The sequence below is a fragment of the Manacus candei genome, unplaced genomic scaffold, assembly GCF_025592945.1.
Source record: "Manacus candei isolate 608988 ecotype Guabito, Panama unplaced genomic scaffold, ASM2559294v1 h1tg000069l, whole genome shotgun sequence".
Taxonomy (NCBI): domain Eukaryota; kingdom Metazoa; phylum Chordata; class Aves; order Passeriformes; family Pipridae; genus Manacus; species Manacus candei.
In genome coordinates, this window is record NW_026138117.1 from 6,310,728 (window position 1) to 6,332,665 (window position 21,938).

Consider the following 21,938-nt stretch of genomic DNA (forward strand, 5'->3'; position numbering starts at 1 on the left):
GGTGTGCGAGCAGGGCGGGAGGAGTCCGGCGCTGCCTCTGCCGCTGGCTCCCGCAGACAGATAAGTCAGGAAGGGATGCGGGGGGGGAGGAGTGGCCAGCTTGAGGAGGGGAGGAGAAAAAAGGGAAAAGAAAAAAAAAAAAAAGAAGAGAAAGAGAGAGAAGAAGCCACTTTTCCAGGTTTAATGCGGCGATTAAATATTAAATTATGTTAAAAAAAAAAAAAAAAAAAAAAAAAAAGAGTAGTTTTATTGCATCTCCAGAGGTTTAAGCGCCTTATTCGGACAGGAAAAAAAAACCAAAAGTGTGGCACCTCAGGTTGCCCCGAGCCGCGTGCCCGTGCCTGCGTTTAATTACCGCTCTCCCTCCCTCACAGGCCCCGGGTCCGTCGGAGGTACCGCAACCGACGGGGACACTTTCGGGGCGGGCTCTGAATCCGCGGCGCCCCGCTCCTCTCCCCCTGCGCGCCGCCTCGTCGGTCTCGGGAGTTCCGGGGCTGTCTCCCCTGGACGGGGTGTCCCGGCGGCGGGGCTGTGCCGGACTGTGGGGGCCAGGGAAGCCCGGGGGTGAGCGCAGGGACCGGAGTGAGCGCAGGGACCGGGGGTGCCCGGGGGTGCCCGGGGGTGAGCGCAGGGCCCGGGGGTGCCCGGGGGTGCCCAGGGGTGGCCGGGGGTGCCCGTGAGGAGCCGGGACGGGCCCGACGGGCGGCGGCGCTGCAGGACGCCCCCTGGCGGGCGGCCGGTGGCCGGCGGAGCTCGGCCGAAGTTGATTTTGCTCACAAGCCGAATCGTATAAAATTAACTACAGCCAATAAAATTAGCCTACATGTTTCAATCGTAAAAGTCCAAAACAAAATAAAGCTAGTTTTAGTGAAGCTAAGAAGCTCTGGTCTGGCCCCGTTCTCTCTGGCTTGAACTGGGGTCCTTTTATCTAAAGCCCAGTGCACAAACATATAGCTTAATGTGACTAGTGTTCTTCCTTTTATTTCTTTCTCTATGGCAACCAATATGTTCTGCTCAGAAATGTTCCCCCATCAAGGAAACAAATGATCTTGAGGGAGCAGCTCTATACGGCATCTGTTCCGATGGAGCACACAGAGTTAACCCCAGTCAAAAGAGACGCTGGGCACGTCAACAAGAAGTGGAAAATGAGCGATTCTTCCTCCCCCTCCCAAACTGAAACCTATACCTCCCTAGTTTTACAAGCCATTTTATTGATTTGGCTATCGACCGTTTCCAAAGAAGTAACTAATTCCAGGAAATTACAATGATCACCAGCTATTGTGTGTCCAAAAGAGCAGCAACAGAGGGGGGAAGGAAAAAAAATATGCAAATAACACAGTAAAATTAAAATAATTAAAGTCACATATTGGGATATATAAGCCTCGATAAAGTTTTCAGGAGCAGTATCTGGCCTATTAATTTAATCCTACGTTATTTATCACATTATTTATCACACTGACCTAAACGCTATAAAAGAGTTTCAGATCATTAGACTACACCTCTCAATTGGACGGGATTCGGGGAAAGCAGAGAGATAGGCAAGACGGTCAGGAGAGAGAAACAAAGTGAAATCTGGTCTGTAATCCTCCAGCCCCAATCTCCTTGGAGAATAAAATGAAGGGATGTCCTGGTTAGTTTTGATTGATTATACTCTTTCTGATGGACTTTCACTACAGAGCTCTAGATGTTGTGCTTAACCGTCTGTTCCCTAGTTACAATATTAACCCTCTGCGTGCACCGCCGCTCCGCACCTTCCCCTGTCTCCCCCCGCACCCGTCCCTGCGCCGGCAGGTGCTCGGGTCCCCCGCGCCCTGGCCCGGCCCCGGCCCCTCTCCCGCCCGCCGCACCGGCCGAGCCCCCTCCCCGCTCGCCGGGCGACCCCCCCGCCCCCCCACGAACCAGACTTGAAAACAGCCTGCATCTCTGCCTCGGCTCCCCTTTACAAATCTGTAATATTTTCGAGAGCTTTCCTCGCCGCCCCCTCACCCCCACTCGCCTCCCCGAGTCCTGGTGTTACAATAATTAACAGTGCCCAGAAAAGTGAAGTAGTAACCAGAAAGACTTTCCAGCGCTGAAGAATTGCTTTGCTGCCTTGAGCTTTGGAATGAATCCATGCTTTTTATGTAATATTTCACTAAGGTGCTTTTTGTTGCTGTTGGGATTTTTGTTTTCCTTTCCCTTTCCCTTTTTTTTTCCAGTCTGTTTCCTTCCAGGCAGTTGCCATAGGTTTCCCTGTCTTGTCCTAAGCTTTTGAAAATATATATCCAGAAGACTTTAAAGCAAACAAAAGTAGATAAAAAAACGTAAAACACTTACCGATCATACTTCCAGGATTTAGAGAATTTTTTTTAATTTTTGATTTTAATAAGGTGACAGGGGGAAAAAAGCATGTTCTCAACTCCAGCGAAACGATCCATGTTAAGATTTTCCTTTGCACTGACTCCACTAAGCCCCGCTCTCCACTAGTCTATTATTTTCACCAAAATATATGAAAATTTATGCAAATGAAAATCAGCACTAACTGTTCTCCCCTTGTTATACTTTGGATTTTTTTCCAGACAAAACAATCTCACTCTGCAAGGGAGGGGGTGGGAAGAGTTGGGGAACGAAGTTGGTTGTTTGTTTTTTGTTGGGATATTTTTTTTAAATAAACGACATTACTCCATTTCAAGCTTTATTTTTTGTTGTAGCTGTTATGAAGGTGTACAATTTTTTTTTATTTTGAGGGGATTTCTCCACCCCCCCACCTTCCTTTTTTATTAAGAAAGTAGATCTGTTTGCAGAGGCGCTATCACGTTTCATCAGGCCACCTGAGACGGCTTTTGAAAGCGTGTACTGTGAAATTCATAGCAGTAATTTAGACAAAATCCTCACTGTATATTAATGAAAGACGGCCCCATGGCACCGTTCCTATCCTCCCCATTCAGTGTAAACAAAACCACGAGACTCACTCGGTTTTTGAGCCTGATCCAAGCAAAATCGGCTGGAAAGGAAAACATGGGGTTCTGGCACTGACTATTCAAACGTCTGCACCTGGAGATCTCAGATTTATTCAATGAAATCTGTGTTGGATCTTTTATATATAAAAAAGAAACCTTGGGAGGACGCATGGGAACAAATATATATACATACATATATATATATGTGTGTGTGTGTATATATATGTATATATAAAATCATTATGTTTGGTGTTTAGATACCAGCGCCCTTCAGATGCGCACGCTTCACTTGAATGTTTTTTCTAACCCGACCTACCATGGTATTTCGTGCTGTGCCAGCCGAGGGCTGGAGGGAGCCCCGAGCACCGGCTGCCGAGCGCGGCGGGAGCGGGGCGGCGCGGAGGGCGCTGCCAGCGGGACGCAACTCACCGCCCCCCGGGCGTGCGGAGGAGGGGAGCGAGGCGGGCAGGGCCGGGCGGGGGGCGACGTTCCCCATTCCCATGCCCGCACCGCGCGTGTTTCCCTCGCTCGAGTCCCCGCCACCCGGGGAGCGCGCATGGGACGGCGCGGCGCGGCGGTCACTGGCAGCGCCGTGTCCCCTCCGTGTCCGAGCGCTGTTATTGCACCGGCAGTCCCCGAGGAGCGTTCAATTTGCCCTTGTTTTTGTTGCCACTTTCTCTTTTTCTGTGGTTCACTGAGGTTGCCTGCGCGCAGCGTTTCCGCTCGGTCGCATCTCTCCCCCGCGCCCCCCGCCTTCCCCCGCCCCCCTTAACTCTTTCCGTTGGACGAGAAATAATACAGCGTTTCATGCCGCGGGGCTGGTTCCCTTCGAGTAGACCGCGGCGCGCAGGGCAAGCCCGGCCGGGGCTCCCCTCGTCACCTCCCCCGCCGACGGGGCGGCCCTTCGCCGGGGCTGCCGGGCCGGCCTCCCAGCATGACGGCTGCGGGCGGGCTGCCGGGGTTCGGGGCGCACCCTGGGGTGCGGGGGCGGACAAAGGGAGGAGGGAGCGGGCGGGGGGCGGGCGCCTGCGGGGCCGAGCACCGGGGAGGGGCAGCTCTGAGCGCCGGTGCGGGCACTGCCGGCGGGGGAGGCGGGTGGGTGTGCACGGCAGCGGCACCTCCACACAAACGCCCTTCCGACCCCCGCCCGGCTCCGGCGTCGTTATTATTGTCGTTATTACTGTTGTTATTACCGCCCGCTCTCGCCCCTGCCCGAGAGGCGACGGCGGGAGAGCTCCGAGGTGTGTGTGTCCGCCGGGCAGGAAGAGTTAAAAGGCGGAGGGAGGAGGGAGGGAGGGAGGAGGAAGAAGGAAGGGGAGAAGGGAGGAAGGATGGAGGGAAGAGGGGGGCAACTTCCATCTCCGACACCGCTTTGCCTAAATTAAAAGGCAGCCAATCGGAACGGCCGGAAGGGGGGCCGCGCGGCCGGCGCGGGCTGTCCGTCACGGGGCGCGCAGCCAATCGGCGGGGGCGGCGCGGCCGCTTCCTCGCGGCAGGGCCGGGCGGTGGCGGCGCGGGCGCGGGAGGGAGGGACGCACGCACGGACGGGAGGAGGGAGGGCGCGGGCGCGGGCACGGCCCGGGAGAGGGAGGCGGGGAGAGGCGAGCGGCGGGACTCCGGCACCGCCAGTACGCGCTGCCAGCCCGGCAGCCAACTTCCCCGCTGGAGTTAGTGTATAAAGGATACCATATATGCACACACACATACACACACCTCTCCACCAAGGCGCTCCTCCTCCGCCTCCTCCCTCGACCAACTGCTGGAATTAAAATAAAAAGCAAAACAAACACCAAAAAAAAAAAAAAAAAAAAGACAACAAACCAAGCGAGAGAGCGAGCGGGAGAGGGAAAGAAACAATTCGCGAGGTAACGAGAGATTTCAACTTTTTAAAAATCTTTTTTACTTCTTTTTTTTTTTTTTCCGACCGCCTAAAGGAAAGGTAGAGAGAAAAAAAATGTCTTATCCAGAGCGTGACTCTAGCAAGAAGGCTCCGGCAGGACTCTTGTTTCAAAGGGGACAAAGTGCTCCAGCAACAGCACAACTTTGAGAAATGCATCATCACCACCATCACCACCATCATCATCACAGGAAGTTTTCTTAGGACACCAACAAAACTTGCAAATAAAAGAGCAAAAGGAGATCGAGGAACCGAGGAGAGAAAGACAGAGAGAGACAGAAAAAAAGGAAAATATACCCATACACAAAGCCTTAAAGGAAGAAGAAAAGGAAAAGTTTCTCTCTGAGAGGGGAAGGCTGAGAGGAGGAGATGTACTCCTAGGGGAGCGGAGGGGAGAAGGCACGGGGGCTTTTTGATTCCCCCCCCCCTTTTTCGCTTTTTAGCCTTTGTTTGGTTTCCTCCCTCCAAGCAGCAACCCCGGGCGAGAAGAAGGCGGAGGAAAAATATATATACAGCTAAATATTTCTCTTTTTTTGGAAAAAAAAAAAAGAAAGGCTTAAAAAAATATAAAAGGCGAAGCGAGAGCCGGCGACCGCAACGAGCGCGCCGCGGAGCGGAGGCAGGACGGCCGGCGGACGAGCGGAGGAGAGCGCGCCGCGGAGCGCTAGCAGGTGAACCCCGCGCCCCGGCGCCCCGGCGAGGCTGGGAAGGCGGCGGCGGCGGCGGCGGCGCGGGCGGCGGCCCCGGCAGCGGCCCCGGCAGCGCGGGGCAAGGGCGCTCTCGCCGGGCGCCCGGCAGCCGGCGGCGGCGGCGCAGCGGCGGCTGCGGCGCGGCGGGGGAGAGCGGCGGGCAGCGGGCGCGGGATGGCCGCGGCCACCTCTAACCCCTACCTCCCCGGCAACGGCATCCTGGCGGCCGGCTCCATCGTCCACGCGGACTCGGGCGGCGGCGGCGGCGGCGGCGGCGGTGGCATGCAGCCGGGGAGCGTGGCCGTCACCTCGGTGGCGGGCGGCTACCGCGGCGACCCGGCGGCCAAGATGGTCCAGAGCGACTTCATGCCGGGCGCCATGGCCGCCAGCAACGGCGGCCATATGCTGAGCCATGCCCACCAGTGGGTGACAGCCCTGCCCCACGCTGCCGCCGCCGCCGCCGCCGCCGCCGCCGCCGCCGCCGAAGCGGGCTCGCCCTGGTCCGGCAGCCCCGTGGGCATGACGGGCAGCCCCCAGCAGCCGCCGCCGCCGCCCGACGTCAAGGGCAGCGGCGGGCGCGACGATCTGCACTCGGGCGCGGCGCTGCACCACCGGCCGCCCCACCTGGGCCCCCCGCACCAGGGGCACCCGGCGGCCTGGGGGGCGGCGGCGGCCGCCCACCTGCCCTCCATGGCCGGCGGGCAGCAGCAGCAGCAGTCGCTCCTCTACTCGCAGCCCGGGGGCTTCACGGTGAACGGCATGTTGAGTCCCCCCCCCGGCGGGCAGAGCCTGGTGCACCCGGGGCTGGTGCGCGGCGAGACGCCGGAGCTGGGCGAGCACCCCGGGCATCACCACCACCACCACCACCAGCACCCCGGGCACCACCCGCCGCACCACGGCGGTGTCAACAGCCACGACCCGCACTCAGACGAGGACACGCCGACCTCCGACGACCTGGAGCAGTTCGCCAAGCAGTTCAAGCAGCGGCGGATTAAACTGGGCTTCACCCAGGCCGATGTGGGGCTGGCGCTGGGCACCCTCTACGGCAACGTCTTCTCGCAGACCACCATCTGCCGCTTCGAGGCCCTGCAGCTCAGCTTCAAGAACATGTGCAAGCTGAAGCCTTTGTTGAACAAGTGGCTGGAGGAAGCCGACTCCTCCACTGGCAGCCCCACCAGCATCGACAAGATCGCCGCCCAGGGCAGGAAGAGGAAGAAGCGGACCTCCATCGAGGTGAGTGTCAAGGGGGCCTTGGAGAGCCACTTTCTGAAATGCCCCAAGCCCTCTGCCCAGGAGATTACGAACCTAGCGGACAGCCTGCAGCTGGAGAAGGAGGTGGTCAGGGTTTGGTTTTGCAATCGGAGGCAGAAAGAGAAACGGATGACCCCCCCGGGGATCCAGCAGCAGACCCCCGACGATGTCTACTCCCAGGTCGGCACCGTCAACTCCGACACGCCGCCCCCTCACCACGGACTGCAGACCAGCGTGCAGTGAGGGGCACCGCGGGCGGGCCGGGGAGCGCGGGGGCAGCGCGGGCCGGGCCGGGCCGGGCACCGCCGCCGGCACCGCCACCGGCACCGGCACCGCCGCGCACAGCCGCACGCTCACACAGACACACATACACACATGCGCGCACACATACACACACGATCCAGGCTCGTTCAGACTGCTTGTGTTTATATATATATGGATATATGCGTGCATCTATATATATATAAGATCGATACCAATAGGGAGCGGTGGAGAAGGTCGATCCGAGCGAGAGCGTTTAGACCGTGTTGGGAAAACGGGGTGGAGATGCGTAATGCACCAAAACTGCAGATGTGCCGAGGGGTTGGTTGGCTGTGGGAAGAGGGCTTGAGTGGATGGGCTTGGGATTTTTTTTTTATTTTATTTTGTTTTTATTTTTTCTCCAAATTATACCCCTCTCGCGGCAAGGACCACCACTGTCTGCACCTCTTCTCTCCCCTCCTCCCCCCCCTCCTAGCACTCTTCCCCCTATCCCCAAAAGGGCTCTCTTCTATGAATCACGGAAACTTTTTTTCTCCTTTCTCTCTCCCTCTTTTTTTATTTTTTTTTTCAATGGGAGCAATCCAAAAAAGGGAAGCAGAAGCAAAATAATCTGGTTAATCAGAGGGTGCCTGCTGCATTCCAGCGCCCTGTGTTTTTTGGCCAAACCGTAGAATTTTGGTGCAAGGCAGACATCCACTCTGAAAACATATATATCTATATATCTATACGTTCTGCAAAATGAAACGGGCCACTTTTTCCAGGAAGAAAAAATATGCACACAGCACTGAAAACAAGCAGGCTGAATAGGGAAGCAAATACATATATATATATTTATCTATATATATAGGTATAGCTATAGAACAAAAATATGGAAATTAATGCCCGCACGCCGATAAAACTGACCCTGAGGAGAAAGGTGGGAGGGACTGACGCCGGGGGGAGCGTGGGAGAAGGAGATGTTGTTGGTACCTAAAGTTCGAGCTCTGTAGAAGGACTTTGCATGAATTAAGGGAACCAGCGAGAGAAAGGGAAATAATTTAGGGCTGTCAAAGTCCTATTCCTGACGGCTGCCAATCATCATGGAAGAGTCATAAAAAAAAATCCACTGCTAATATTTTTTTTATTAATATTTTTATTTTTTATTTCTGGACTGATTCAGATAAAGGGATTTAGAAGGACTGAGCATCTGCAGCTGCACTTATCTGAACTTCTCCTCTCCTAAATCCGTTGCCAACTTTGATTGAATGGGTGCTGTGGATGTGATTATATAATACTGCCATTTCCAAGCAGTGTTTTTGGTAGGTTTTAATAAACAGACTTTTCAAAAAGACGGCAATATAGAATTGTTAGATCCGTTGTTGATCTAAAAAAAAATTTGCTTTATATTTTCATTAAATGACTTCTTTTAATATTTTATTCAGAATACCTATGAACTGCTGCAAAACGGTAATTTATTTTTTCCCCAGATCTTGTATTACGTGTTTTTTTCAGACGAGCACAAATCAAAATGAATTGAAAATATGGACAGTTGTTAGGTAATAAGGGTATCTTTTGATGTGATAATTTGATTGTAATTTAATTTGAGTAGTGATTCCGTAAGAGCTGATTGAGAAAATAAATTTGTTAGAATGAAATAGTCTGTGTCTGATGCATAAACATGTCAAAAAAAAAAAAAGGTTCTCTGAAGGGATATACTGCTGAAGGGAGAGAAATACCGAGGGTCTGATCTGCCGGCCGCACGGCCCTGTGCTCGCCGGCAGTGCCCCCATCGCACCCCTGCCGCTGCCGGCCCGGCGCGGGGCTCACCCCCTGCCCGCCCCTCCTCCGAGCCCGTGTCTGCGGCCCCTTCCATCAACCCGGGGACCCTGTGTCACCGGGAAGGACGGCGAGACTAGAGATCACCAAAGGCCACCTTCTCCCACAAAGGGCTGTGTCGGCTCAGTTTAGGCTGGCACTTGGGCGCGGGTGATACCTGAGCGTGTCCTCTGGTCCCGCGTGGCCGGTGCTGAGAGGGATGTTTCCAAAAGTTCAGTCTAGTTTCCTCGTTTTCCAAACTGAGGCTTGGGGGGGCAAAGAAGGGGAAGGGGGACTAAGCTATAATTTATTTTTATGCATTTTATGTATGTATTAATATTTGTATTTAATTTATCTTTATAATTTAAGGAAAAGGTACGTTCTTTTTTTTTTTTCTGACTGAATATATAGAATAATACTTTCAACATCCTACGTGCTGTCTGCCTAGTTCACCTTTTCTGTTGTTGCTGTTGCTGTGGCTGTTGTTGTTGTTTTAGGGTTTTTCTATGGGGTGTGAAGTGGTGTAGCCTAGTTTTCTCCTCCACTCTGCCATAGCGCTGCCATGCCATCTTTGCAAACACACGCGTGTCAGTTATGTTGGAGATGCCAATAGATGCACTAGCTGACCTCTCATACTTATCCACTATAATTTATTGCAATATAGAGACAAGTGAATGACCGTCTCAACTCTCTTCATTTTGCAGCGGGGAGGTTATGGGAAGTAGAGAGCTGCATCTAATGCATCTACCTGCCCCCACTGATAGTCTGCTGGAGAATAAGGTTTTCTTTTCTGATCCAGCTCGCCCCTGGGCTTCTTCCTCACCTTCCTCTTCCTCCCCTCCTCCGCACCCCCTCCCTCGCCTTGCTTCTCTGAGTACTGTTGAGGCAGGGGTTAAACCCCCAGAAAACTGCTGCAGGAACAACAAGCATTTCTTCCTTTCAGATAGGCCTTGTGTCACTCCATAAATCAAAGCCAACCTGAGAGCCGGGCACCGGGATGCATTATTTTAACACCAGCTCGTAGTAAATATCACCGTCGGTTTGATTTGTGAAATCCAAAAGGCCCTACTGACACGGAGGAAAAAAAGCGGGATGGGGAGAAGCCAAACCAACAAAGGGAAAGAGAACCCGAAAGGGTAAAGGACGCTCTTTCTTTTGTTCGTTTTAGCAGAAGCTGCTGGCTGATTTTGCTGCTGGGTAGGGAAAAAGGGTCGGGCGGGGGCTGGCGGGCAGGCGGGCCGGCCGGGCCCCCCTCCGGGGGCCGGGTACCACCGACACGTCAGGTGGGATCCTGTTTTCACACACGAAGGGGAGCGATTTTATTAGCCGCGGAGAACGTCTATTTAAATTTCGGAGCGGTATTTGGTTACTCGATTTGGATGGCAACAAAGAGCTAACGTTAGGCTTCACGCTGGTTTCTATTAAAAGGCAACCTTTGCGGGTTGCTGCCTCCGAAAAGCTAGGGGTTAGGCTGGAGGAGTAACGTGTGGTCGAAGGGACTGGCAAAATGTGCCCGTTCCGTGGACTTGTTATGCACAAAAAGTGAAGCCATGGGCGCTACCCCCCGCCGCCCCTCCGCCCCCTCCCCCGCCCCCGAGAAACTGAATCCTTTGAATGTATTTAGGAATTTCAGGGTTGTGAGTCTCTGAGATAGCAAGAGGTAGATAATAAATGAGAGGGTTTGCGCTAAGGGTTATATTGTTACATGTGTAAATAATGAAAATATTGTTATATATCGCCAGATCTCTTAATGAATTTAGTAATTGTATTCATTTATAATATCAGTGTTCTGTGCTTGGTAAAGGAGTCGGCATCATTTTCCTTAGTCTTTTTTTTTCTACCTAAAGGAGAGCCAAATGTCTTACAAAGTTATGTTTGCTCAGACTGGGTTATTCCGAGATGTGATTATTTATAGTTTACATTTTCATATTCTGTGATCCTTTACTACGCCCCAGTCTTCTCACATCCTATCCTTCCCCCGTCGAGTCTGTACACAATAAATCATTTTCAGGTGTATTCAAAATAGTCATCTCACTGCTGTTGGTCTGTGTATTTTCCGAAATTTAGCAAAGACCTCTACTTTGATTTTAAAATGCAGCGGTTCCTATCAGAAAGTGATCTTTACAGAACCCTTTGCTTTACTGTAGTGACTCGTGTTTGCACATTACAATGCTCATAATTTGTTTTGTATGAATGGTTTTAAATGGAACGTTTAGAGAATAATTGGTTCTAATATGAAATGCAGTATATACTATTGATAATTTTATCAATAAGTGTACTATTTTAAATAATTTTAACAATTAAATTTGTTTTTTTAAATTATATATTTGTAAAATATTTATCCTGTTGAAAGCAACAATATATTGTTGTATTTATTCGTTTATTTTTGTAATAAATGATCAACATCTTCAAGCTACAGCAAAATCGATACTTCTATATATTTATACAGGGATACCTTTCTGAGGTGCAGAGATGCTCGTTCCGATTTGGAAGCGAGTGTAAAAATTACCTCTGTAACTGGCAGGCTGCAGGACCAAACTGTAGGCGTGAGCTTCTTCCCCACATGTACTTTAGTTTGCTCGTGTTCCAGGGTAGCTAATACAACTCTAAAAGGGATGCAACAAGTCCCGTCCTCGGAGACAGGCGTGGGGCAAGCGCTTGAGGACAGGGACCCATTTTGCTAAAGCCAGGGTCGGCGAGGAGCTTGGTCGCCTGTGGCGAGAGGGATGGATGGAGCAAGTGGAGGAGATGCAGGGAGGTGATTATTGCCCCATCGGTGTTTTCAGTTGCAGTTTGGCACAATGGAGCGGGCGCAGCGCTCAATAGGCGGCGGGAGCGAGAGGAGAGGAGGGCGAGCGGCCCCGCAGCGTCAATGACACAGCAGTAGGGAGTTCTTTGGTTGAGAGGCTTTGGCGACACAAAAAGCTAAGGGGTGAAGGCCGAGCGGGGGAAGGTTCGCCGCCCATCCCGTCCTCCCCGACACCAAAGGAGCAGCCAGGTCCGCGGAGGTGCCCACGTGGCCTCGCCCCCGGGGCCGCGCTGGGACCTGCCTCGTCCCCACCCCTCTCGAACCGGGCGGCTGCGGCCGGGCCCGGGCCGCGCCACGCGCGGGGAAACGCTGGCGCCGCGTTTCCCTACCCGTGGGAGGCCGGTCCGGGGCAGCGCCGACGGGGCGGCCGCCGGTGCCCGGCTGCGCTCCCTCCCCGCGGGCCGGCCCGGGGCGGCGGGCGGCCCGGGGGAGCCGGCGGGCGGGCGGCGCGGTGGCGCGGCGGCAGCTGCCGCGGGTCCCACAAGTTGTTTTCCTCGTGGCGACCATTCAGCAAAACGCAGGATCCCCTCTCCAAGATTTAAATTTCGCGGATGAATTACCATACAGCGGTTGCTTAGCAACTAAATTCAAGCCGGGCTAAGAATATGCAAGCTTTTTGTATTCTCATTAATAAAAATGCCACTCTGACACAGCAACCTGACTTTGGATCACTGCAACTTCTGTAAAAGCCATAGGAGAATACAAACGGGCTCCTCCATTTAATTACAGATCAGAGTGGCTTGAAATGTGATGTTTTGTTAATCTATCTTCCTAAAAGCGATGTAAAAAATAACGGCTTTTCAAGAGCAGTGGAAAACTACTTTTTTAATGGAGCTGTCTCCTGGTGCTACTGATGACTGTAAAGCGAAACCTTTTTTTTTTGAGTCATACTTTCAAGTAGCATCCCTCCTTCCGTTTTGAGTTTCCTGAAATCAAAAACATTAAGACATTTGTAGCCACAGGGGAAAAAATAAAATAAATAAGCTGCAGCAAATTAGCGCATTAGAGCATCGCTCGGGAAAGGGAATAGGAGATTAAAATTGTCAAGGTGCAGCCCCAGCCAGGCAGAGATCCACGACGCGGGGTGCAGTCTGTCCTTGCTCTGAAGCAGGAGTCCCTTGCTCCGAAATGGCTCTCTTTGGCATAAAGTGCGTGGGTACATCGGCTGGGGAGGGCGGGGGAAAAGGCTTCAGGGACACCTTGTTGAATGTTTCTCTCCAAAATTTATTTCCCCTTCTGCTAACATTTACTTTAGATTGCTTTCAGATCGCCAGAGATAAGATCTTGGAGTTAGATTCTGGCACCATGCACCCAGTCTCGTATATATGGGAGAATGACCTCATCAGGGGAGGACTGTGTGTATAGATAGAATAATTTAAACATAGACTAGACACCTACATATAAATCTATATATAAAGATGTGTGTGTATGATATAGATAGATATATGTGTATGTGTGTGTATATATGCCTTTAGCAGTACCAAAAACTTCCCTGCCAGCCCCGCAGATCCCAGGCAGGGCTGCCTTCCCTCACAATGTTCGGAGGGAAGCTCCGGGGCTCGGCTGCACCCAAGGTGCTTGGCAGTCAGGGCTGGGGCTGCCTCTCCCTGCCGGCCATCGGCGTTGTGTGGCGGGGAGGGCCGCCTCGGGACCGGGCACCGACTGCCAGTGACGCTGTTCGCTTTTGCTAATGGCTGGGGGTTTGGTTGTAGTGGGGGTTTTAGCAACAAAGAGTTAAATCCAAACTTTCTTTTCCCTTTTTGTTTCTTTTGTTGGTTTTGGTGTTTGGGTTCCCCCCCCCCCCCCCTAGAGATTTCTGAAATGGAACCAGAATGGTATAAACCCCAAGCCACGTTAAAAGTTCAGGCATGGGTTTTTTTCTCCGAGGGGACTTGTCTGCAAGAGGTGAAGGGGAACTTGTAGGTCTGTCCGAGCTGTGCAGATCACTGAGGGATCAGGGGTTCCCCCGTCCTCCCCACTCCCACTTCTCTCTTTCTCTTTTGAAGTTTTCTTTTCTGCCCTGAAAGGGGGAGGATGATTTGAAGGAGGGCAATCAAAAGGGGAAGGCATTTTCCAAACGTGAGTTTGTGGTGGAGGGAGCTCACTCTCTCAGCAGGATTTAGTCTCTACTCACTTTAAAACGTAGAACAGCAGAAAAAAAATCCCATATAACAAATACTAAGGGAAGAAAGGCAGTGAAGTAAGAACCTGTGAAGACTAGAGTCCCCTTGAAACTCAGGTTCACCCAAAGCTTTAGCAAAGTGTTTTGCTTCTCTCTCCAACGGTTATAGGATGTGTATCACAAGGCTACAGCATAAATAATCAGATTCCATTCCGTTTTGCATCTCTCTCTAACAGAGTTGAGATTAAAAGCCAAAATTCGAGCACAGCCCTTACAGATCAGTTGAATAGTGCCAGTGCATATGTTTCCAACTCACATGTTGAAAACTGTACCTTCAAACTTAGGCTTGTTTCTGATAGCTTTCATTTCTTCAACTACAAGGGGAAAAAAGATAAACAGAACTTTTCTGAACTTTTCCTATTGCACCCATCCATGGAGAGAAAAGACTATTACATCAGCTCTATACCTTCAACAAAAGCAGGGAAGGTTTAGCAAGAAAAGCTCACTGGTATACCACAGTGGAAATCTTTATTTTAAACTTGGGACAGTTCAAACCAATTTGACACCAGCACTGAGCACCACAAAGTATTTGGTTTGGGAACAAACTCCTCTGTGGTAATGTGAAGTGAATTGTCGCTTGATGCCAGATGCATGGTTACTCCAAATGTCCCCTCGCTGCCTTTCTTGTAAGGCTCATGGTACACAGGAGAGTTTCTACCCACAGAGACAGTGCTTTTATATCAGACCACTGTGCCTTGCTCCCCAAAGTCCAGACCTGCGGGCTCAGCAGAACTGTTTTTTCTCAAAAGGAAAAGGGGGAAAATGGATTAGAAAAAGGGAACCAGCTGGGGACTGTTACCTTCACTGGTAGTAGGCCTGCTCTTAAAAAACAATGTCAAGGCACTGTAATAGCATGTGAAATGACAAAGATAGATGCTATTTCTTCCTGAGGTCCACACTGAGTGGAGAAAGTCAAAGGGTTGTTGACTGTCTTGCCTATGGGGCCATTCTTTCAAATTGAAATGAATTGATTTAAAAAAGCGAGGACTGGCTAATGGGGAACCTGGTATGGCTGCTATATTTATGTGCATCAAACTGAAATTTAAACAATTTGAGGGAACATGAGCTGTATAAACATTTTATATATAGTAACATTTTGTTAGTAGTTTTGGAAATGCTTGATGCTACTTCCCTGTCACCGCTCCATATAGCTGACTATACAGCATTCAGTTCACGCTACAGTCGAGCAGGAACTGTTTGCTCAACAACTCCAGGCTCCACTTTCAACTGGAGTACTAATGTACACCTGAGCTGGCCACAAAAAAACCAGGTAGCCTGATGTTTTTAGACCACTTCACCAACCAGGCAGATAAAATACATAAACTAAGTGCATAGCTGTAAGGGAGCTGTGGACTAGAGGGTCTTCTGAAAGGTTGGTTTGCTTGTTTGGATTTTTTCTGCCTCTGTGTGAGTGCAGTGAGGATCTTCTGAAGCTGAGTTTGGGCTCATCTCTTCACCTCCCCTCCACGTTCAAGACATTGCAAATATTTACTAAGTACAAAAGATATGAGAAGTGCTGGGCATTAATCATTATTATATCCCTTCCCTGACAGGAAATGGGCCCAGAATAGCAGAGCTGAAATTAATCTTTCTAAAAAAAAAATGAGTTTGTAAAGAATTGTTCTGGAGTAACATACATTTCGTTCATCTCCTGGAGCTCTCATTCAAAACAGAGGTCTGTCTGCCCAAGTGGGACATTTCTCAGAGAACTGTAATAGATATTTGTTCCAGCATCCACAATAAAGCTACAGACCACATGTAAGGTGCAAAGCTCTAGATTTGTTTCTCTCTCACACACATATACATCCTCACAAACATGCAAATCTACACTCCTTTCTCTTCCTAAAATAACAAAACATTTTTATGTTTTGTCTATTTTATGCAGAACCATAATCAGATGTGTACCAAAATTTTTAACTCAGTTTGCTGAAATTGCTAGATTGTCGAGGAAATTAAACTAAACAAGGAGATGTGTGAAATGTTGAACTTTAAATGCCATCCACTAACTCGAGAAGAAGAAAAATGAGTCAATAAACACTCAGGTTTCTGCTGATTTTAGATAATCATGATTAAAAGAATAATTTTGTTAGATTTTTTAATTTTTTTTTTTTTTATCATGATGAGAATCCCCTTATGCTGTAATAGTGGGTATTTGAAGGCAATGCCCTTTCCCTTTTGATTTGGGACTGAGGAACAGGGTTACGGTGTCTCCCCTTGGTGTTAATGATGGGTACAGAGACGCTTAATCTTTCAAGCGGTATGTGTATTTCTGTGAATACTAGGCGAGATGACAATATCATTGTCAGCAGCTCAGAAGAGGCATGTTTTACCTGAAGAACTGGTCTTGGGCTGGATGCTGCTGCTGTTCTGGGTTTGGGGTTTGTTTTTTAATTGCCCTGCCTATTCTCTCAAGTCCATATTAATGCCATACGGCACGGCTGAGGCCAGGGCTGAGTGAGCCCCGTCATTAACAATAGCATAAACAAAGGAAGGGGACCAGTTACCTTGACATTCGATGCCCGCTTTGTTCCCGAGCTTCCAACTGCATCCTGAAGCTCATATAGGGAAGTATCGCCTACGGGAATGCATAATCCACTCCAGCTATTGTCCCAATCTCCTGGAAAACAAAACAACAGAACCAAAACAAAGATGACAACACACCCCCTATCCGCAAGGAGCCTGCGAATGGTTTCATCCCCTCCTGCTTTTCCCCGCGCTTTTCCCGGCCACTCGTGTTACTGACCCGCTCCCCACAAGCGCTGCCCGCTGTAGCCCAGAGGCGTATCCCAGTTTGCGCAAGCACCCCCCAGCCTCCTATTCCCCAGTTTCTAGAGGGAATGGGTCTGGAGACACCCCCTCTGTGCTCTGCAGGGGAGTAAGGGGGATGAGCGCTCCTGTGCCTGCGCAGCCCAGCCGTGTCCCTCCAGAGACCGGGCCGCACCCGGGGGATTCCGCGTTAGACAGGGCGGCCCGGCGGGGTGAGCTGCCCTCCGACCGCCCCAGCCCTGCCCGCCCCCCCTGGCCTGTCAGCAGGCGGGAGGGTTTCATCCTCTCCCGGTGGCGCGGCGTGGCCAAGGGGCAGCGCGACATCCCCATGCACCACCGCGGGGATGCGAGGGAGGCGGAGGGCGAACGTGTCCCTGTGTGTGTGTGTCTGTGTGTCTTCATTGTCCTTCCAGCTTCGCCCTACCGGAACGGTTTTCCCCGCGGAGGGGCCCTCCCGGCCTTGCCCTCCATGCCTAGCAGCTCCTGCTCTGTAGCCCCCTGTTTTGGCAGAAAAGCCCAGAGCAGCCCCCTTGCTCACGCGCAGCCGAATAAGCCTACCTGGAGCGGGAACATCTCTTTCCTCTGCCAAAATAATTAAGTTCCCCAAACCGAGTTTCATCTTCCCCTTTCTCCTACAGTCCTATGCTGACCGTCGGAGCAGAGGGACGAAGAGACACCCTTTCCCCCAAGTATGCAGGGATTGGTTTGACCCCATCCTTTCCCTCTTCAGGGGCAGCTTTTGCTCCCTCTGCACTCGGAGGGGAGCAAGTTCAAGCCCTGGGAACCCTGCACCTTCACCTGTGTCTTCGGGAGAAGATGAAGGAGACCTAGTGGCATAGCCTGAGGTAGAGGGGAGGCCTGAGGAGACAGATCCCAGATGCCGCCAAATCCATCCTCGCAATGTGCTTGTATGTGGGGAGAGGGGAGGCTTACAGGGGTAGTGAAGGAGGTAGTTTGAACCTAAAGCCTTTGCTTCAAAGGTTAAGAGCTCCCTCGTCAAAGGCTGCCAAACGTTACTGGGCCGAAGAGAGGGGAGAAGGGGGGTGAGGGTGGGGGAAGAACATCGACATTACTGCAATTTTCAAAGCACTGAAAATAGCTCTGGGAAATCCCGAGGATCCGCCACCGATTCTTTTTTTTCCCAGGACATATGCATTAGGGAAAGCTTTTCCCGGATGTGTTTGTGATCAAGGCCAGCGGGAGCTGCGGCTGCCTTTGGGGTGGAGGGGAGGGGAGCTGCGGGCCGGGGCTGCCCCCGACTCCCCCCCATCCCCCGCACCTGCAGCCTCTGGCTGCGCTGGGGACCCTGCTGCTGCCGGCTCTGTGACCACCCCCCAGGCCGTGTTGGGAGCAAACCCACTCCCAAATCCTCCCCTCACCCCGGCCCCCGGGCCGTGCTCCCGCCGGGAGCCGCGGCGGCCGGGCAGGGGCCGGCCCCGGCAGCCCTTTATGCGCAGCGGTCAGCAGCCGGCTTGTGGGTTTGCAGCTGCATGCAAATAAATCCCTGGCAATAATCTAACGCGCGTGTGCTGCCCCGACGACAAAGTGCCGACACAAACGCAAGTGCTTTTGTTTGTTTTTGACCATCTAGGTCCCGCAACCAAGAGAAACAAATAAAACTAGGGAGGGAGAGGGAGAAAGTTGATTAATACGTATGTTCCATCCAACGCATCGTGCTTTTGTGATATACGAGAGCCGAAGATTTGTCTCCTGCACCTCTACGAGATCTGCACAAACACCCATCCCAGCTGAAGGAAACGATTCCACGCGTGATGAGCAGGAACGACGTGTCCTGCCTACCCGACCGCCCACTGCACCTTAGTTACTATGTTCCCACGTGGAAAACACATCTCTTTCCTCAATTTTCAATTAATTACAGCTGTATTAGATACGGGACCGGTGTGTGCGTGTGCGTGTGTGTGAAATTTTGTACCCTCTCTTCTGTTGCAGGTAGAAGTTTTTTGTTTGTTTTACTTCCCTCCAAGAAAGGTCTGTTTGCATGTATAGGGGTTGGGTTGTTTGGTTTTTTCCTTGTCCTTTTGTCTTAAGCAAAAGCTGAGTTTTTGGGATGGGATGAAGGGAGAAAAAAAGAGAGAGAGAAAGGAAGGGTATCTTTGAGAAGGAGTTGGAGTGGGAAAAGAAAAGGAAAAAAAAAATCAAACGGCAAAAAAATCCCAGCAACCCAATTCCAGAGAGAAAGGGTGGGCATAGAGGTTTTCCAATTGCCATTCTGCAGACTGGCATTAAAAACAAACAAAGAAACAAAACAAAACAAAATACACATTGAAGGCTGGATCGGGGGAGAGCTTTACTTTTGTGAAGTGTAAGTTTCTGAGGACAAGAAATTCTTGGTGACGTCTAGTGTCCCCGGGGACAGGCTCGTCCCCCCGGGGCCGCCGGAGACCGAGGGGCAGGCAAGGCGCGAGTGCGGCGCCCAGCCTGGGGAGAACTGCTGTCTCTCCCTCTCTCCTGCCCCTAACTTCGTGAAAGAGGGTCGTTATCGTTGTGGAAAAGATCGTTTCCCTGGCAAGAGAGGGGCAGCTGGGCTCCAGCCCCTCCCTGCTATCAGCTCCCACTGAGGGTGTGAGCAACCAGTGCGCGTACCCCAGCTCCGACGGGTCGACCCCCGTCTTTGCCCGGTCCACCTCAGCCAGTCCCACTCCACTTTCGCATTCCACCCCTCGTGGAGGGGATACTCCCCCGCAGCCGCCGCACTGGGCAAACAGGGGCAGCCCTGCGACCAGCTGGCCAAACGGCGGCCCTGGGGCCTCCCCCCTGCACATTGCCCGCGGGGTCTTTCCCAGACTTTGCCCTACTCTCTCAACTCCTCTCCCTGGCCTTACTCTTCCCCAGCTTTCCCAGCCGCCGCCCCGCTGAGCCCGGCACTCCTACCACCTAGGTCTCGCCGGCGGCGGGGCAGCCGGAGAGTGGCAGGGCAGGGGATGACCATCCCCTTTGGCATCTCTCTCGGCTGCCTGCCGCCCGTCCTGGTTTTTCCTGCCCTTAGCCCTGCGGCCGCCGCTCTGGCCTCCCTGGCACGCATAGAGCACGGCCCAGCTGCCTCTTGTCCCGTCGGGGGCCTTTTTTCTTCTCTCCCCCCGTACCTTCCTGGGCACGGGCTGCAGCCACCCCCCCGCCAGAGGGCCCTGCGGAGCCCTTCAGCCTCGCTGCCCACCGCTGCCTCCTCGTCTCCGTCGGCAGTACAAAAGCCCTGAGCAAAGCGGCCAAGCAAAGATGGCACAGCAAAGCCGGTGCCCTCCCTGCAATGCTAACTCCAAACAGGAAGCTTCTCTCCGGGGCTGCGCTCCTAAGCCCGGGACTCCCTTAACCTTTGCAGCTTTCGGTGGGAGAAGGAGGTGTTTGTCACCCAAGTTTCCTCTCGTACCTTTGTGTCACGCGAGGCGGGACAACGTTGCGCCTGTTTCGCAAGCCAAAAGGAAACTTCTGAGCTAAGGGCTCGGTGCCATGGGCTGGGAAGGGTCTCCAGATCACACCCCTGCCCTACACCCCATACACAACCTCCTCGCCTCTCTCTTTGAAACTGTGTTTAAAACAACAGCTGAAACACAATTAATTGTAACTGATTAACATGGATTAGTTTGGCCTTCAAAGCACTTTAAGTCAATTCAGCAGCCATAATAATAATTAATTCATTAATAAGTACTATTGGTGCTTCACCGCTAACGCCAAGAAAAGTTTCCCTGAGAAGTACAGGTGGTAGGGAGTGCTAAAATGAAAACATTCGCATGCAACTTTTTAACCAGAAGGGAAAGCACTTTGGTTATATTTGGAGACATGTGTCTCACACATTTCCCCCGTTTTTTGTAAACTATGTAAGAATAAACATTACAGCTCTGGGCTTTTAATTTCTCCAGATGGAACCATAAAGTACCTAGTAGATTTTATATATATATATATACTATACAATTGAGGACACATGTCTGCTTTTCCCGATGAGGACCGAGAAGCAACTTAATTTGAAGGCATAACTACTGAACTACATTTTGAATAGCACACTCGAACAAGTTCACTTTAAAAGGCAGGAAACCGCTAAGAGCACAGCACTGAAAGTTGCTCCTTCCCACTTGAGCTCGCCCGCCTGACCTTCACATACACTTTGTCGTTTCGCACACACTTACAGAAGTACACACGCGCGGAGGTGGCAGGGTGCCTAGCCATGGAGGGGGTTTTTCCAAGGCGGTCGCATCCCCGAGAGGCTCCCCCAGCTCGCTGCAGGCTGAAGAGGCCGCTCGGGATCCCACCTTCGGCGCGACGGAGGAGCCCCCTGATCCTCGGGTGACGTGAGAGGTCTCCTCCTGCCCACCCCGACTGAAGTAAGGGATTCACTTACCCTCTCGGTGCTCCTCTCCGCTCCTCACACACACACTTGTGCGCCCAGAAAAGCGCTCTCGTGAAGGGCAAAAGGAGGGAGGGAGCCTCGAACCCCCACCGCTCAACTACCTTAGGGTTACAGGCGTGCTGAGGGGGAGGCAGAAACACCTAGGCTGGACGACAAATAATAATAATAATAAAGTATTTAATAAGTCCAAGGATAAGATTTCTTGCTTAATTGTTTATTTTTTGTTTGGTTGGTTTTGGGAGCGGACGTTGGTGATTGGAATGACCAAAATACCTTACACATCTCCCTAACTAGACTTAGCCTCCCTCCTCCTTCTCCCAGCTCCCCAACCCCCTCCCCCCATTCTGACTTACATGTGTTTAGAGCAATGGCAAGGAGCTCCCAACTGGAGCCCTGGCAGAGGGTGCGTTTAAACTAGGATGATTTAGTCCCCGACAGCTCGGGTCCTGACTGTGAGCCTCCAGCCCTGCGTCAGCTGGGCGCTGCAGACAAACAATCTTAAATATGCATAACGAACAGTTCGCGTTCTTAAAGGAGAACTTACCCCACTGGAAAGTTCATGGCCTGACGGCAGGCACGGGAGCGGGGTGCGGGGGTGACCTTTGCGCCGGGACAGCCCTAACCCCTTCTCAAGGTGGTCTCCTTACACGCTCAGCGACAGGGCTGAGGGCACCCGGCCGCCTTTCGGCTGGGGACTGGGGGAAGAAGCGTTGGCGGGTCACTCATGGGCTTAGTGAGTTGCGGACCGGCGGCTTCACACACCACCCCAGTCCCTCCTGTCCTCTGTGTGCCAGGGGCCGAGCCGCGCACTTGGAGCAGCCCCGCTCCGGCGGACCCCGCAGCAGCCACAGACCGGCTGCCCGAAAACTTGCGGGGTTCTACAAAGGGGGGAAACGCGGGACTCCAAACAAGAATAAAAAGTGTCTGGGGGGAAGGAGAGGAACTGATTAAATACCCAGCCAGTAGAGCCCAGGCAGGCTGTGGAGATTC

General features: G+C 52.1%; 2 protein-coding genes and 1 long non-coding RNA gene across 4 annotated transcripts; 2 read left to right on the plus strand and 1 right to left on the minus strand.

Moving 5' to 3' along the window:
- Positions 1-2,321: 2,321 nt before the first annotated feature.
- Positions 2,322-5,537, plus strand: LOC127479646 (translation initiation factor IF-2-like). Its single transcript, XM_051806891.1, has 2 exons — positions 2,322-4,180; positions 4,874-5,537. Exons 1-2 carry the CDS (start codon positions 3,747-3,749, stop codon positions 4,911-4,913), a joined length of 474 nt encoding a protein of 157 aa, XP_051662851.1. The 5' UTR covers positions 2,322-3,746; the 3' UTR covers positions 4,914-5,537.
- Positions 5,538-5,699: 162 nt separating this feature from the next.
- POU3F3 (POU class 3 homeobox 3) lies at positions 5,700-19,956 on the plus strand. 2 transcript variants are annotated; one of them, XM_051806871.1, is made up of 2 exons: positions 5,700-6,758; positions 18,180-19,956. In XM_051806871.1, exons 1-2 carry the CDS (start codon positions 5,700-5,702, stop codon positions 18,231-18,233), a joined length of 1,113 nt encoding a protein of 370 aa, XP_051662831.1. In that variant the 3' UTR covers positions 18,234-19,956. The 2 variants fall into 2 exon arrangements, with proteins under 2 accessions (XP_051662831.1, XP_051662830.1); XM_051806870.1 differs by lacking the exon at positions 18,180-19,956 and having other exon boundaries at positions 5,700-8,671.
- On the minus strand, positions 10,953-18,162 carry LOC127479651 (uncharacterized). The gene is made up of 3 exons (XR_007907633.1): positions 17,387-18,162; positions 16,327-16,439; positions 10,953-12,566 (listed from the first exon to the last, which is right to left on the minus strand). It is a non-coding gene; the product is annotated as an uncharacterized LOC127479651 (long non-coding RNA).
- Positions 19,957-21,938: the final 1,982 nt, after the last annotated feature.

Coding starts and splice junctions, on each gene's coding strand:
- LOC127479646 (XM_051806891.1), top strand. CDS start 3,747: ATGCCGCGGGGCTGGTTCCCTTCGAGTAGACCGCGGCGCGCAGGGCAA. Junction 4,181..4,873: donor GACGGCGGGAGAGCTCCGAG/GTGTGTGTGTCC, acceptor GACCGCCTAAAG/GAAAGGTAGAGAGAAAAAAA.
- POU3F3 (XM_051806870.1), top strand. CDS start 5,700: ATGGCCGCGGCCACCTCTAACCCCTACCTCCCCGGCAACGGCATCCTG.